This window comes from Chrysochloris asiatica, unplaced genomic scaffold, assembly GCF_000296735.1.
Source record: "Chrysochloris asiatica unplaced genomic scaffold, ChrAsi1.0 scaffold00125, whole genome shotgun sequence".
NCBI lineage: Eukaryota > Metazoa > Chordata > Mammalia > Afrosoricida > Chrysochloridae > Chrysochloris > Chrysochloris asiatica.
Genome location: NW_006408643.1, coordinates 2435393 through 2450884, shown reverse-complemented (window position 1 = coordinate 2450884; position 15492 = coordinate 2435393). Strand labels below are relative to the sequence as shown.

At 54.8% G+C, this 15492-nt stretch overlaps 2 protein-coding genes across 2 annotated transcripts; one reads left to right on the top strand and one right to left on the bottom strand.

The window, feature by feature from the left end:
• The first annotated feature begins 290 nt into the window (after window positions 1–290).
• On the top strand, window positions 291–2681 carry CRB3 (crumbs family member 3). Its single transcript, XM_006869014.1, has 4 exons — window positions 291–372; window positions 1322–1398; window positions 2134–2277; window positions 2610–2681. The coding sequence occupies exons 1-4, from the start codon at window positions 291–293 to the stop codon at window positions 2679–2681; spliced, it is 375 nt and encodes a 124-aa protein (XP_006869076.1).
• A 669-nt stretch (window positions 2682–3350) lies between these two features.
• DENND1C (DENN/MADD domain containing 1C) lies at window positions 3351–12261 on the bottom strand. The gene is made up of 22 exons (XM_006869013.1): window positions 12210–12261; window positions 12053–12096; window positions 11881–11930; window positions 11482–11601; window positions 11306–11375; window positions 11034–11114; window positions 10877–10942; window positions 10726–10779; window positions 10468–10578; window positions 8980–9080; window positions 8859–8904; window positions 8631–8732; window positions 8412–8537; window positions 7352–7456; window positions 6286–6376; window positions 6151–6191; window positions 5886–5957; window positions 5016–5060; window positions 4838–4945; window positions 4408–4475; window positions 4069–4290; window positions 3351–3966 (listed from the first exon to the last, which is right to left on the bottom strand). The coding sequence occupies exons 3-22, from the start codon at window positions 11922–11924 to the stop codon at window positions 3351–3353; spliced, it is 2289 nt and encodes a 762-aa protein (XP_006869075.1). The 5' UTR covers window positions 11925–11930; window positions 12053–12096; window positions 12210–12261.
• Between the last annotated feature and the right edge of the window lie 3231 nt (window positions 12262–15492).

The window sequence follows — 15492 nt, the reverse complement described above, 5'->3', positions numbered from 1 at the left end:
TGGGCCTGGCGCCCCCGTCACCTTCATGTCCCCGGCCCCAGATGGCGCGGCCTGGAGTTAATCTTTAATCTCTGACCTCTGGCGGCAGGGGCGGGGCGGGACTCTCGGTGGCCTGGCGCCTGGCGCCCCTCCCATGGGTCTGCGCCCGGGGCCAGCCCGGCTCCCCACGCCCGGACTCATTCCTTCCGCCCCCCAGGTGCCCGGCGCCGGGGACCCCCGACCCGAGATGCGGTAGGAGCGGCGTGCGCCAGAAGCCCCGTTCCCGGCGCTACCCACCCGTCGCCCAGTCCATGGCGAGACCCGGCCTGGGGTTGCTCCTGGCTCTCGGCCTGCCGCTGTTGCCAGCCCCCGGGGACCAGGTTTGGGGACAAAGTAGGTACCTGCGGAGGGTTACCGAGGGAAAGGGAGAGGTAGGGCTGAGAAGTGCTGGTTACTAGGAACACAAAGAGGGGCAAGAATTGTCGAATGGGCTTGTGATGCCGAGGAGGGGCTACCCACAGGACTGGGGGGTTAAAATGTTTGGATCCTTTCTTGGCGGGTAAGAGTAAGCCATTAAGAATTCCTGGTAGAGTTGAAGTGTCTTGGGCGGCCTGAGAGTCCGTGGAGGCCTGCCTGGGATTGATCAGACTGACCATACTGTGGCCCCAACCAACCATCAGCCCTTAGATTCCGGGCCTAGAGCCCAAGGGAGATGTGAGTCAAACAACTCTGCCTGAACACCCAGATGTGAAAGGGCCTATGGGGGTTGGGGTTCTGGATCCATCTAACAAACCCCCTGCCCCCCAGCATAAGCAAACCAAGTCCCTGGGTGGTGCAAATGGTTCACATGCTCTGTGGCTCACCAAAAAGGCAGCAGGTCTAACCCACCCAGAGGGCTATCTGCTTCCATAAAAATTTACAGCCTTGGAAACTCTTGGAGGCATTTCTCTGTCTCCGAAGTAAAGAGTTGTTGTTTTGTTGTTGTTGATGGGGATGAAAGCTGAGCTCTCCTGGGTTGGTCCCTGTTCATATGGCCTTCAGTCTCTGGAAATGTTAATTGGGCCCTGGTGGGCTGTTCACAGAAAGTTTGGGAGCTCAAGTTCATCCCGAGGTACCTTGGAAGAAAGGTCTGGGAATCTACTGTTGAAAAATCTGCCATCAAAAATTCTAGGGCACACAGTTCTGCTCTGACGCAGGTGGTGTTTTCATGAGTCAGAAAATACCCTATGGCAACTGGTTGTTGTTTTTTTCCCCCTGGCTTGGCTGGGACGCCCAAGAAAGATGCAAAGGGTTGAGATAGGAAGACTAGTTGGGGGATTAATTGATCCTGTCCACCCTGCAGCACCCCTGGTACAGGACCCTGAAGGAAATGAAAACAGCACCGTTACCCCTACGGTCCCTGACTCCAGTGGAACCCTGGTGAGTTGCGGGTATGCATGGAAGGAGGGCAGGAAGGGATGTTAACTGGGAGTCCCATATGTAGCTGATGGAAGGGCCTAGACCCCTCGAATGGCAGGTGAATGGGGGGAAGGGAGTGGAGGGTTCTAAGTTGGAGAAACCTCCCACCAAGACATGACAAATGGGGAGGCCAAGAGGTGCACGTTAGAGAGATTTGGGATTCCAAGGAGGCAGGGAGACAAAAATACCAAATGTGTTACGTGTAGGGGGTTTGAAGTCCAGAGGTTTATCAGGCAAAGGGTAAGCACACAGGTGTGTGCAGAGGAAGGCCCAGGTGTGGCAGGTTGTTGTTGTTATTAAGTGCCGTCAAGTCGGTTCCGACCCATAGCAACCCTGTACAGGGTTTCCGAGGGTGTAAATCTTTACGGGAGTAGAAAGTCTCATCTTTCTCCCGCGGAGCGGCTGGTAGTTTTGAACCGCTGACCTTAAGGTTCGCAGCACGATTCGTAACCACTACGCTACCAGAGCTCCTTAGGTGTGGCAGGTAGGAGCTCAGAAACTGAGTTAAGAGGCTCAAAGTCCTTGCAGGCATCAAGGGAGCCCCAGACATGGATAGATGGGGCTCAGGAACTCTGGGTGGGAACTTACAGAGTGAGAGGGGGAAGGGAGCTGGTGCCTCGCAGTTGGTACTGGGTAACCCCCTACACCCACACATAAGGCCTGAGATGTCGGGGTACCCTGTCTTCTCCCATACAGTCCCAGGGGGCCATCACCGCCATCATTGTGGTCTTCTCCATCCTGGCCGCCCTGCTCCTGGCTGTGGGGCTGGCGCTGCTGGTGCGGAAACTTCGGGAGAAGCGGCAGACGGAGGGCACCTACCGGCCCAGCAGTGAGGAGCAGGTGGGTGCCCGCGCGCCACCGCCCCCCAACCTCAAGCGACCACCGGAGGAGCGGCTAATCTGAACCCTGGGGCCCATTGCTGCCGCCACTGCTGTTGCTGCTCAGAACTGCCCGGTGCTCGCTGGCAAACTGCAACCACGAAATTGGCCTCTGACAGCTCAAGAGGACTTGGGGGGCCGGGGGGGCACTCACAGCATGCCGCCTCTGCTTGACTTCACCTGGAGCTGGGGTGCAGGGGCTGGGAACCCACCGCCCTGCTTGCTGAACCATCTGCTCTGCCATCTGTCCAGCTGCCATGCCGGCCCTACAACACCCCTCTCCTCTCCTTTCAGTTGTCCCACGCAGCTGAGGCCCGGCCCCCCCAGGACTCGAAGGAGACGGTGTGGGGCTGCGTGCCCATCTAGGTCCCCTCCCTCCCCAATCCTTTCTCCTTCTAGCTGTGTAACTCTGGGGAAGTCATACCCTCCCTGGGCACAGAGACCCACCCAGGGCTTAAGAATGGAAGGGATGAAGGTGCTTCCAAGATACTGCCCTGAGAGCCAGGGAGGGTGGGGCTCACCGTTTCTCCCCCTTTTTTTAAATGAAATTGATAGTGAGATATAATAATAATAAAAAAACAAAAACGAAAATCCAACCCATGGCGGTTGAGTTAATTCCCGCTCATGACGACCCCATATGTGTCTACAGGGTAGAACTGTACCACTTAAGGTTTTCTTGGCTTTTATCATCACAGACGTCTTTTGCAGTTATGCTGCGTGTGTTTGAACTGCTAGTCATTTATACCACCCAGGGACCTAATAATAATAAAACCTTTTTTTTTTTTTTTTTTCCTCTTGAGCTGTGTGGTACAAGAATTAGTCCTGAAGGAGCCTAGACCAGGTCTCATAGACTGTGAAACTGGGAAGGCGTCCTGGAGGAAGAGGACTTTTAGCTGTGTCCAGGAATTAGCTAGAGGGACAGTGACAAGTGAGGATTCTAAGCAGAGAGAGAGCTCACCAGAAAAAAACCCAAAAACAATGTTGGGCTCTTGTGATTTTATTGGGGGCCTGGGGTCTCCTCCAGATCTCTGAGCCTTAACCCTCAAAACATTTCTTAAGCTCAGCAACTCGGGGTTGGCTTCTGGCCTGAGGCTCCTGTCTGTCATTGGTAGTTGCAGTAGAGGGTCTGGGGGCTCCTGGTTCTATGAGGGGCTGGAGGTGAGCCTGCTCTACCCCCAGCCTCTGGGAAGTCTGGGCTCTAGGGGTCTCTGAGAAATCGGGATCTGAGGAAGTGTCCTGGAGTTGGGATGTCCAGGCAATATCAAGCTTGAATTCTGGGAGGGACAGAGATAGGGGACTTTCAGGAGGGTTGGGCTGGGTAGGCATGGTGGACAACAAGGAGTGAGGACTCTCCCAGTCTCTAGATTCTTCTGCTGGTTTATGTGGAGGGGAGAGATGTAGGGTTAGGGGGCAGGGCTCAATGAGAGGAGAGGATTCTGGGGGCCACTGGCAGCTTGGGTCTACAGAGGCGGTTAAGGGCGGGGATAGAGAAATGGTGTCTTGGCTGGCTTCTGCAGGCAGCTGGAAACTGGGGTTCTTTGAGCAGCTTGAGACATCTGAGGTCTGGTGGTCTTGGAGAGACGGCAGGTGGGTGGGCAGGGACAGCAGGTGGTGTTCTGGTAGCGTCTCATCCTCAGGGCGCCATCTTGGTCTTCCTTGTACCTCGAGCTGAGCAGTAGTGGGAAGAAGACAGGTGTTGCTGCGCTGTAGAGGGGAGGGCGGCTAGACAAGTCAGGGAGGGGGTCGGCTAGACAAGTCAGGAGCTCTCACCGGGCTGAAGTCACTGTCCATGTCCTCTCTGTGGCAACAGTCCAAGCTCTGGCTGGGTCGCAGACTCCCTGTGCTCTTGACTTCCACATTCAGGCTGTCTAGGATCTCACTCAACAAATCCAGTTCTCCTGACCCCAAGAAGCTGCTATCTAGGGTTTCCTCTGCCCATATGCCTCCAGTGTCCTCAGGGCTCCGAGGGGGCGTTCTGTGTGAGGGTGGGCAGCCTCAGGTATCCATTTGAGACATCCCTCCCCAGCTCTAACCCTCTGGCTGTAGGGTTTGAGATTCATCCACCCCATCAGTGCTGATCCCCCAACGCTGCACATACCCTGAGGGCTCAGAAGGTTCCTCTTTCAACCCATGTCTCCTGTTAGGGCGAAGGGGCCGGTTCTGTAAAGGACAGATTTGGAAGGTGGGATGAAGAAAAGGGATATAGAGACAGGAAGCCAGGCCGTTTGGTAGAAGAGAGTGCATCTTGGGATACAATGGAAAGATAATTCAGTCATAATTCCAGGGCTATGTGGGTATATGTGGAATCCCTTGGTGGTACAAATGATGAATGCACTCTGCTGCTAACTGAAAGGTTGGATGTTCGAGTCTACCTGCAGGAAAAACCTGGCAATCTATCTGAAAAATCAGCCATTGAAATCCTGTAGCACAAAGTTCTACTTTGACACACCTGGGGTGTCATGAGTCTATGGCAACTGGTTGCTTGGGTGTGTGTAGGAGCAGGAGGTTGAGGGAATCCTTACCTGTCCAAAATGCTGGGTAATTGGCAGACGCTGTTGGAGGCGATCTGAGCGGCTGGTGAAGGGGAGAGCTCTCAAGGAGCCCCCTCTTTGTAGACCAGAGTCTCCATCCTAGGGTAATGGTAGGATGAGCTAGGAGATCCATCCCCACCCTCCTTGACCTCTTAGCCATTGGTCTTACCTTGTACATCAGAAGGTTCTGCATTCCCTTCAAGCCACTCTTGGCCTATAGAGAAAAGAGAAACCAATGTATGGTTTGAGTCTGCATTTGAGAGCTAAGCCTTGTATTCCTTAGGGTAGCTATAGCCTTTCTGCCTTGCCATTTGTCCATTCGTATTTCACAAATGTGTCCACTGATGCCTCATATACCACAGCAACAGCAGCTTTTGCCCCTCTGGCTGCTTCAAAAGTATTTCTGGAGGAGGAGCCCCTGGGTGGTACAAATGGTTAACAAGTTCAAAGGTTTGAGTTCATCCAGAGGCACGTTGGAGGAAAGACCTGGCTATGTACTACTTAAAAAAAACTCTGCAGCCATTGAAAATCCCATGGAGCACAGTTTTACTTGGGGTTGCAATGAGTTGCAGTTGGCATTGACAACAAGTTTTTGTTCTTGTTTTTTTAAATTATTTTTCCTGGAGGGAGAAACAAAAAAACTTGGATGGGGTATGGCAAAAACAAAAATGGTGCAAAACATGTCCATGGTAGTGGCTAAAAGGCCAAAGAAGAAAATCTAATGGCCAGTTCTGGGCTGCAAAAGTTGGACATTGTGAGAAAGGTGGGCTTGGGAGAAAAAAATCCCAAGGGTAGAAACTGGGATTGTAGGATTTGAGGACAAAAGTTTTTTGCCAATGAGTCTGTCCATTTTATAGACAAGAAATGATTCTGATTAAATAGTATGGTGAAACAGAAAATCAATGGGAAGATGAATAAAAGTTTTAAGTGCTGGTGTAGTTCTGATAAAGATTTGCACTTGAGTATCTGTGGAGTTAATCTGTTTTTTGTCCCGTCCCCTTGTTCACATCACCAAGCGTGTCTTGTCCACGTGCCTTACCGAGCGGTACATGTTCCTCACGGCTGGTTGGGTCTTAGCCTTGACTGAGTGCAAGAGGGCACCACCTCCTTTCTGCAAAGACATACCAAGGGACACAAGTGTGGGCCCCTTATTTGGATCCTAGACCCTAATTCCCCATCCCATGCTGTGCAAACCAGGCTTTGTCTCTGTGCCACAATTTCCTCATGTGCAGAAGGAGGGCCCTACCCCGGGAATGTGGTAGGATTAACTTTATTCCATAACAAGTAGGTAACTGGTATTTTACCTTCAGGTTGTCTGCCCAGAGCTGGTAGGAGCGGAGGGCTCCTGAGTGAGAAGAGAGGTTGGTTATCTCAGGTTGACTTGGGGGAGGAGGACCGTAGGGTGGGCTGGGAAATGTGTATACTAGGTTGGGGCTCACCTGAGGAGGCTTCGGTGCAGGTGATTTCCTGTTCGAAGAGATCTGAGAAGCCCTCCCCAGCATTGAGCTTCTCCAGCCGGCCCTCGATAAACTGAGGGTGGGGGCCGGTCAGATTTGACCCACATCTGAATGTGAGGTCTCAACCTATAGAAGCCACCAACCAGCTCCGCCCCCACCCCTCCCTCCTCCCCCATCCAAGAATTGATCCTCCCCTTTCCCCAGGACCTCGGAATCTGGGGGCTTCCCCTTCTAGACGCCAAAGGACCAACCTGTCTCTACCCTTACCCCCAGGACCTGCCCTCAGGGATCCAGAAGTAGGACGCTACCCTACTTTGACCCTGAAGCAGGTCTGACCCCGCCTTCAGGGACCCGAGAACCCCACCTCTTTTAGAAAGACCTGGAGTCCAGCCCGCCTTCTCCCGGGAACCTGGGCGTCCCAACTCTCCCTTCTCCCCTCTAAGGGAGTTGACAGTCTGGCCCCGCTCCCTGCGGAGTCCGGTGTTGACCCCACTTCTCTAGGGGTCCCTCCTTGAAGATCCAGGAACTTGGTTCCACCTTAGTTCCCCTAAGGAGCTAGGAGTATGTCTCATCCCTCAGAAAATCCGGAGTCCAGTCCGACCCCTTAAGGGACCCAGGAGTGGGGACCTCGCCAGACCGGCTCCAGCCCCACCCCCAGTATCTCAGGTGTCACTCCCAACCCTGCTTTCGCCGCGACTCCATCTCAGGGACCCAGGAGTCCGCGCCCTGTCCCTACGCCTCCATCCCCGCCCCTAGGAGCCCAGAGACTTGCCCCGCCCTCGCCCCGCCCCCGAAACCGAGGAATCTACTCCCATTCCCCCGGGAACCCGGGAGACCGCACCCTGTCTCTCCGCTCCCAGCCCAGCTCTCAGGAGCTCTGGAATCCGCCCCAGTCCCAGGGGAACCAGAACCCCCAGTGCTAGCCCCACTCCTAGAACAGTCTAGCCCCGCCCCTTATTCCTGGCCTCACCCCTAACGACCCACGATCCCGCCCTCAGCTCTGCCTCCAGGAATTCAGACGCCCACCCAGCTCTGGGCCCTGGTGCACCTGTTTGAACAGCTGCAGGTGCACCGCTCGCCGGTGGAAGTCCTGTAGGCGCGCTCCGGGCTTCTGAGCCAAGAAGGCGTCCTCACTGAAGGTTACAGGCTGGCCCTGGAAGAAGGACCCGCTCCGTGCTCTCACTGTGGTCCTCTTTGCCTGGTTTTCTTCGTTCTACCTCATTCATACATTGATTGGGCGCCTGCTGTGGGCCCGGCCCTGTGGAGTCGCTGGGAGGACTCGGGTTTTATCTGAGGGAGCGGGGAACTCAGGAGGGCTGTGAGCAGAGGAGGGACGGGTCCTGACTTGTATGCTTACCGGCGCCTCTGGCTTGCCCTGAGGACAGACTGGGGGGCAAGGACGGGACTGGGAGGTAAGGGGCCCAAGGGGAGGCGACTGAGCTACTCCAGCGAGGGATGATGAAGGGTTGCATGATGGCGCGGAGCCAGAGGACCGAGCGCGCGGATTTTAAACGTATATCCGAAAAGAACATCAGATACTGGGTCTAACCCTCCCAATGATCTTACAGAAAAGTTGTGGAAAACGGGGGCTTGAGAGTCATCTCGTGGTTTCCACTCTGACCTCCTGTGGGGCCCATAGCCTAGATTCCTCATATGGCAATAGAACCATAAGAGTATTCATGTCATGATATAGTTGTGAGCATTAAATGAGATAATAGAATATTGAGAACACCTTTGTGCCAGGCACCATTCCAAATAGTTTACATACGCTGAAGTACATGCATTTGCTGATTCATATACATGTAAATGACTATCTAGCACTGTAGGATAAGCCCTGGACTGCAAGGTCATTTTGAACCACAAGATCAGCGGTTCAAATCCACCAGCCGCTCCTCAGAAACCTTATACAGGGTCGCTATGAGTCGGAAGTGACGCAGTGGCACGATCAAGCAACAACGTCATGTGGATACGCTAATTGCAACACCGAGCTGCTACTGGAATCCCATTTTACAGACGAGCACAGATGAAGTGCATAGTAAATGTCAGATCACACTGTTAGTGTGCTCAGGGACCCACGAGGTCTCTCCCTTAGCGTTCCCGCTGCTTACCGGGCTGCAGACGAGCGCGTCGCGGTACCCCCCGAAAAGCAGGGCTTGGGCTTTTAGGAAGAGACGGGACACCCCTTCCCCGGGGGTCAGAGCTACCTTCCTTAGCCGCAGCCTCAGCAGGGACACCTGGAGGAGGACAGGAGCGCAGGCTAGTGGGCAGATGTGGGGCCTCAGTCTTGGGATGCGGTAGGAGGGCGAGAGGAAGGAAGCGACACTGACCACGTCTGGAGGTAGCGCCTGCACGTCGTCGAAGGGCGTCTCCAAGGTATTAGAGTCCACGTTCATGAGCACGACGTCTTCCAGCGCTTTGTCTCGTACTCTCTGCAGATGGTGTGGTGGCCGCTCAGAGACCAGGCTTCCTGGGAATGGAGAGGGAGGGGTCCCCCCACCTGTCCCTCCCACCTGTCCCCCCCACCTGTCCCCAACACCTGCATCCGTCCTACTCACCTCCGCGAGACTGGCGTGCACTCCGATGAGGTAGGGCATGGGCGCGCTGCGGACCAGGGAGTGGTGTCAGGCAGGGCCACTCTCAAGTCCCCAGGTCTCTTCCCCAGTTCCCCTCCCTCACCAGCAATAGTCCAGCAGGTGCGGAGGCAGTGTGGGGATCAGAACGTGCTCCCAGCGCATGGGGTACAGGAGAGCACAGGACGCGTGGACGCACGAAGTCAGCTGAGGATGGTCGAGAGCTACGGAGTCAGTGGCTATCCCAGGTCCAACTCCCGCGCCCCCAGCCCCCTGCTTCCCCTTCTTCCCCGCGCTATGGGATTGTAGTGAACAGTTCCACTCATAGCGACCCAGTATAGGGTTTCTGAGGAGAGGCTGATGGGATTGAACCGCTGAACTTACGGCTAGCAGTCCACTGCTTATCTTAAAGCGCCACATCAGGTTGTTTTCATTTGTTAAGTGCCGTCGAGTCGATCCCGACTCATAGCAACCCTTTATAGGGTTTCTGAGGAGTGACTGGTGGGTTTGAACCGACAACCTTGCGGCTCAAACTGACCTTGCGGTTCAGTGCATTATCCTGCAGCTCCAGGCATGGGGTTGTTCTTGGTAAGTGCCGTGGAGTCGGTTCAGACTCATAGTGACTCTGTATAGGGTTTCTGAGGAGTGACTGGTGGTGAGCTTGAACCGCCGACCTTGTGGTTCAAACTGACCTTGCAGTCCATTAACTCGCATGGCCACACATTGGGTTGTTGTTGTTGTTTAGAGCTGTTGAGTCGATTCTGACCCATAGCGACCCTGTACAGGGTTTCCAAGGAGCAGCTGGTGAGCTTGAACCACAGACCTTGCAGTTCAAATGGCTTTGCAGTCTGACGCCCACAGCGCCACACACCAGGAGTCCTCACGCATTGGGTAGGGGACAAAAACTCAGACCCCCTATAGAAATCAGGGGGTAGTGGGGGAAGCCAAGACTCACTCTCCACTGACCCCACCTCCAAAGAATCGGGGCCAGAGCTCAGCCCTCGCTGATTGCTCCTTGTTGTTAAGCGCCGTTCAGTCGGTTCCAACTCATAGAGACCCTGTATAGGGTTTCCGAGGAGCAGCTGGTGGGTTTGAACCGCAGACCTTGTGGTTCAAACCGTCCACGCGGTAGTGGCCTTCATTCACCCCTCCCTGACCCCTCCCCTAAGGGTGGAGCCAGCACGCATTTCTGCCTGATCCCGCCCCTAGGGATGGAGCCAGCAGCCAGCTGTTCCTGGTACGTCCCCTGGGGGTGGAGCTAGAATTTAGCTCTCGCTGATCTCACTCTGGAATGAGCCCTGGTAACGCAGTGCGCTGAGATTTGGGCTGTTAACCACAAAGTCGTCGGTTCAAATCCACCATCCGCACTCTGTTGAGCGAATGTTTGGAAACCCTATGGGGAAGTTCTATTCTGTCTTTTCCAGTCAGTATGAGTCCGAATCGACTCGTACAATCGGCAATGAGTTTGGATTTGGCTTTCACGCTCTTGATCTATAGGGGGTGGAGCCTGGATGCCCTCTGGCTCCGCCCCATATAGAAGGCTAGGCTTCAGTCCCACTGGCCCGCCCGCCCCTGCCCTCCGGTCTCAGCCTACGGTGCTGAGCTTGCTGGCGGTAAGCAGGACTCTTCTCTCAGCTAGGAGCGCCGCAAACAGTCCCACGATGTTCTCGTCGGTTACCGCCACCACCAACTCCGTTAGGTTCCTCTGAGGAACAGAGAGGCACGCTGGACGCGGACGGACCCCATTCATCCACACACCCAGTCATCCACACACTCATCCACACACCCAGTCATCCACACACTCATCCACACACCCAGTCACACGCTCAGACCTTCCTGAGTTTCTACTCACATTCTCAGGGATGGAGGGCAGGCTGCCAGAATCCGGGGCCACGAAGCAGGAAAGCTGAGGTGGGGGACAGGAATTGGCGTGGAGACCAGTCAGTGAGGGACTGGCCTCCCCTGCAGGTCCAGCCTCCCAGAGTTCCCAAGCCCCGGCTCACCGGCATTCTCTTCCCCTGGGTAGTAGGCAGGATACTGTGTGGGTTGGATATCATCAACTCGCTGCCCTGAGGGGTGAGGGATAGATGTGTGTGGTACCCAGGAGTCAGGTCAGCATCTTAGTCCCCTGAGGCCCACTGCCATGAAAGGGCTACTCACCAACTCCAGCCTCACCAAAGCCTGGGGCCCAGGCAGGGGCTGCTGCAGGAGATTTAGAAGCAGTTTCTCGGCTTCTGAGACCTGGGTGGGGGCAGGGTGTCTGAGCCAGAAAAGCAGGGGTGTAGGAGGAAAGGAGGGAAGGGGAGAGGGCTTGGTTCAAACTGAGGGTTCGGGGAGGAGCCAAGAGACTTTGGGTTGGCTCTGGCAGGCGTTCTAAGAGGGGCAGGGTATGGGCTGGGATGCTGGCATTTGTGGGAGGGGGCTGTTCTCACTTGACCCTGAGCCAGAAGGTCTCCCACGTTGTTCAGCAGCTTGTAGAAGACTTCAAACCAAGGCAGGTGGCTGTGGGGAGAGGAGACAGAGGGGGCCTCCAGACGTGTCCCCCTGGCTCAGGCCCTCAGCGAACCCCCACTCATCACCCCAGTCCCCAGGACTCCATGTCCCATACCTGAGGATGCAGAGACAACTCCGCGCCCCGGCTCGAAGGCGGCAGAACCCAAACCTACGGTTCCCAGCCAGGTCCGTGAGCGTGAAGGTGAAGTGCTGCACAGCAGGGCTGGGGGGCTCCCTGTGTGGGGAGGGGACTCTGAGAGAGACTTGGACACCACAGTTGCCCCACCCACGCCCACCACCACCACAACATAGGTTCCTAGGTTCCCCGGAGGGTTTGAGTCTCTGGGTCTCTGGGTCTTGGGTGTCTGTATCTCTAAGTCTCTAGGAATCTGAATCACTGCGTTCCCCGACACCTGGATCCCCTGGTATCTGAGTTCCCAGAACACTGGCTGTCTGACTCTCTGGGTCTCTAGGTGTCTGGGTTCCTGAGTTCCCAGACTGCTCCCTTCAGTACCTTTCCACATCAAAAGGGAAGCAGAATTTGGGCACCATCTGCATAGCTTCCTGGAGGTGGAGAAAACACAGGCTGCTTGGCCACTTGGATTGGGCCACCGCTCCTCAGTCCCCTTCTCCCTGGACAAGCGATCCTAGGCCAGGGGGAGGGGGCAAGGAGCCAGCCTACTTACATGATCTCTGAAGTCTGGGGGGAACTGTCTCAGGATGGGGGGATCTGTGGGAAGAGCAGGCCTGTGAGTCCAGAGCTTGGGTCACCTTTCATGGGTTCCCCTCCACCTGCTCCTCCACCACCCCCCACTCCCCTCCCCCCCCCACACACACACTCACCCTCCTGCAGGGAGGGTGGGGAGGCTGCTTCGAAGAACCAGTCAAACACAGCCGGGGGACTCCTGCGAAACAGGAAGGGACTGAGAGGGTGCAGGGATGGGACTTGCTTCTGTGTGTGTATGTTTGCAACTCTGCATGTGTGTGCATGATGATTGTCTATGTGTGTAGTCCCTAGGATTTGTGATGGTGCTTGTGTGTGATGGTATGTTCAACTGTATGTGGCTGGATGTGGACGAGTGTGTGGCTGGATGTAGACGAGTGTGAGGCTGGGTGTGGATGAGTGTGTGGATGAGTGTGTGGATGAGTGCGGATGAATGTGTGGCTGGGTGTGGATGAGTGTGTGGATGAGTGTGGATGAGTGTGTGGATGAGTGCAGATGAGTGTGTGGCTGGGTGTGGATGAATATGGATGTGTGTATCTGGGTATGGACGAGTGTGTGGATGACTATGTGGATGAATGTGGACGAGTGTGTGGCTGGGTGTGGATGAATATTGGTGAGTATGTGGCTGGGTGTGGACGAGTGTGTGGATCAGTGTGGATGAGTGTGTGGCTGTGTGGCTGGGTGTGGATGCATATGGGTGAGTGTATGGCTGGGTGTGGACGAGTGTGTGGTTGGGTGTGCATGACCCCTGGCGTTTGTGATATTGCGTGTTGTCAAAGGCTGAGAGTGAGCCGTGCTGATTGTGTGTGCATGTTGGTGAGTGTTGTAGCTGTGAGGACAGGACAGAATGTGCTACTCTGTATTGTGTGTGGCTTTGAGATCATGACTGGTGTGAGTTTGTGTGTGAGGTTGTGATTTTGTGTGGTAAGTCTGGCGAGATGGTCGGTGTGTGTGACCAAGCAGGTATAAGGGTGAATAGTGATTATGTCTGTGATGTGGGTTATGTTGTGTCTCCTAGAAAAAAATCTGGATGTTCTAGCTCCTGGCCCCCATGCATGGACCTTTTTTGGAAACAAGATCTTTGCAGTTGTTTTGAGTTACGTTAACGTGATGCATACTGGAGTAGGACTGGTCCTAATCCTATGGAGTGGTGTCCTTACAAAAGAGAAGAGTAACAGAGAAGAAAGTCAGAGGCAGAGAGTCGGGTGATGCAACCACAGGCCAAGGGATGCTGAGGACTGCTGGGAGCCACCAGAAGCTGGAAAGTAGGTCGTCTCCTCACACCTCCAGAGGGAGCACAGGATGGATGGCTCTGCTGACATCTTGATCTGAGACTTCTACCTTCCAATTGTAATGCAACAAACCCCTGACACTTTAGGCAGTCTGCTACTATGGCTGTAAAGGAGCTCTGGTAGCGTAGTGGTTACGAATCGGGCTGCGAACCACAAGGTCAGCAGTTCGAAACTACCAGCGGTTCCATGGGCAAAAGATGAGGCTATCTGCTCCCTTAAGGATTTACAGCCTTGGAAACCCTGTTCAGGGTCGTTATGGGTCAGAACCAACTCGACAGCACTTAACAACAACACCATGGCTGTAAGAGTACTCGGTAAAAGTCTGATCAGAAGATCACTTCTGCTGTCAAGAGAGCAAGACACTACTCCCCTTTCCCTGCATCTTTGTGTGAGACTTGGGGTCCTGGTAACTGACCCCAAATTTCTCATCTAGTGACACTTCTGAGGAGTGCAGGTATTCCTGGATGGGGCCGAGGGTTTGGAGTTAGTCTGGCTGGTGGAAAACGCTTTGCACTTGACTGTCAGCTAACTTAAAGGTTGATGGTTTGAACCCACTCAGCAGTGCTGCGGAAGAAATGCCAGGTAACCTGCTTCCATCAGGATTGTGGGTGTGAGTTGCCATCCAGTCAACTCTAGCTCATGGCACCCCCAGCTGTGTAGAGTAGAATTGCTTCATAAGGTTTTCAAGGCTGTTAACCTTTCAGAAGCAGATCGCTAGGCCTGGCTTCCCAGGTGTCCTTAGGTAGGCTTGGATCGCCAACCTTTCATCTGGTGGTTGGGTGCTTATCTGTTTGCAGTATGTTGTTTTTGTTGTTAAGTGCCGCTGAGTCGGTTCCGACCCATATATTAGCTGAGAGAACCCAAGAGCACAGTTCTGCTCTGTAACCTGTGAGATTTCTGTGAGCTGGAAAGGACTCACTGACCGTGGATTTGGTTTTTGGAAAGGTTATGATCTGATTAAGGTCCCTCGGTGGTACAAACACTCAGCTACTAATCTACAGGTTGGTAGGCCATTGGACCCCATCCAGCAGCACCACACAAGAAAGGCCTGGTGACCTGCTGCCATCGGATCACAGCCAAGGAAACCCTTGGAGGCGTCCTCTCTGTAACACATGGACTTGCCCATGACTCAAAGGCAACCGTTTTTTGTTTTTGTAAATTGTTTCCTCTGGGGAGGAAAGAAGGCCCTGGTCTTTAGGCCTGCAATCTCTGCCTTCCTCCTGCGGCCACTCAGAGGGTCTGGGCCCTCAGGCTCAGAGACAGAAACATTAAGACCCAGGGACACTCACAATCCTCCTCCCAGCACAGTGATACAACTCAGCCACTCAGAGACACCCACAATCCCCTGGAACCCGGCCACCATCACCCAGATTCACTAGCTCAAGGCGGGAGTTACATTCGTGGACAGAGGAGGGGCTGAGAGTGGCCTGAAGTTACCACAGAGTAGCTCAGCAGAGGGTCCTGACCCTGTTCCTGTGGGGATATTGTCCACAGCCTTCTACTTCCCAAGCCTGCCCAGTCTTAACTTCCCTAGGCCCCAGCCCAGGTCTGGGAATCTTGGTCCAAAGGATGGAGCAGGGGGCTTACTCAGTTCTGGATCCCATGGTCCTGCAGGGCTGCCAGCCAGGCCCTTTCCCCAGGGGTCCTGGGGGGGCCTATGCTGTTGCAGGGCTGGGGCCCGGCCGGCTTAGCTTCCTGTGTGGCTCAGAGAGGAAGTTTAATGGGTGACGTCCCCGGAGGAGGCCCCCGCCCCCACCCACTGCAAGAGACCCAGGCATCCTGCCTCCTGGCCTTCTGGGGGTGGGTGGGCTGGTTCAGAGGCCCTGTCCTGCAGGTGGGCCCCATCTGGTCCCCACCATCACACCCAGCCCCAACTGCTCCTCAGGCCCCCACCCCTCACGCCAGTGAGGATCCAGTCCCTGAAAATATTTCTTCTTGCTCTTCTCTCTACTTTCCTTGATGGGGACTGTTCCCACGGGTATTTGCAAAGGGCCATCTCGGGGGAGCCGGCCCAAGTATGGGCACAGGGGCCAGGGCCAGCAGATGGTTAGGGCACAGGGCAGACAGACAGACAGACATGCATCCAGACACAGTCAGAATACAGCGCGCG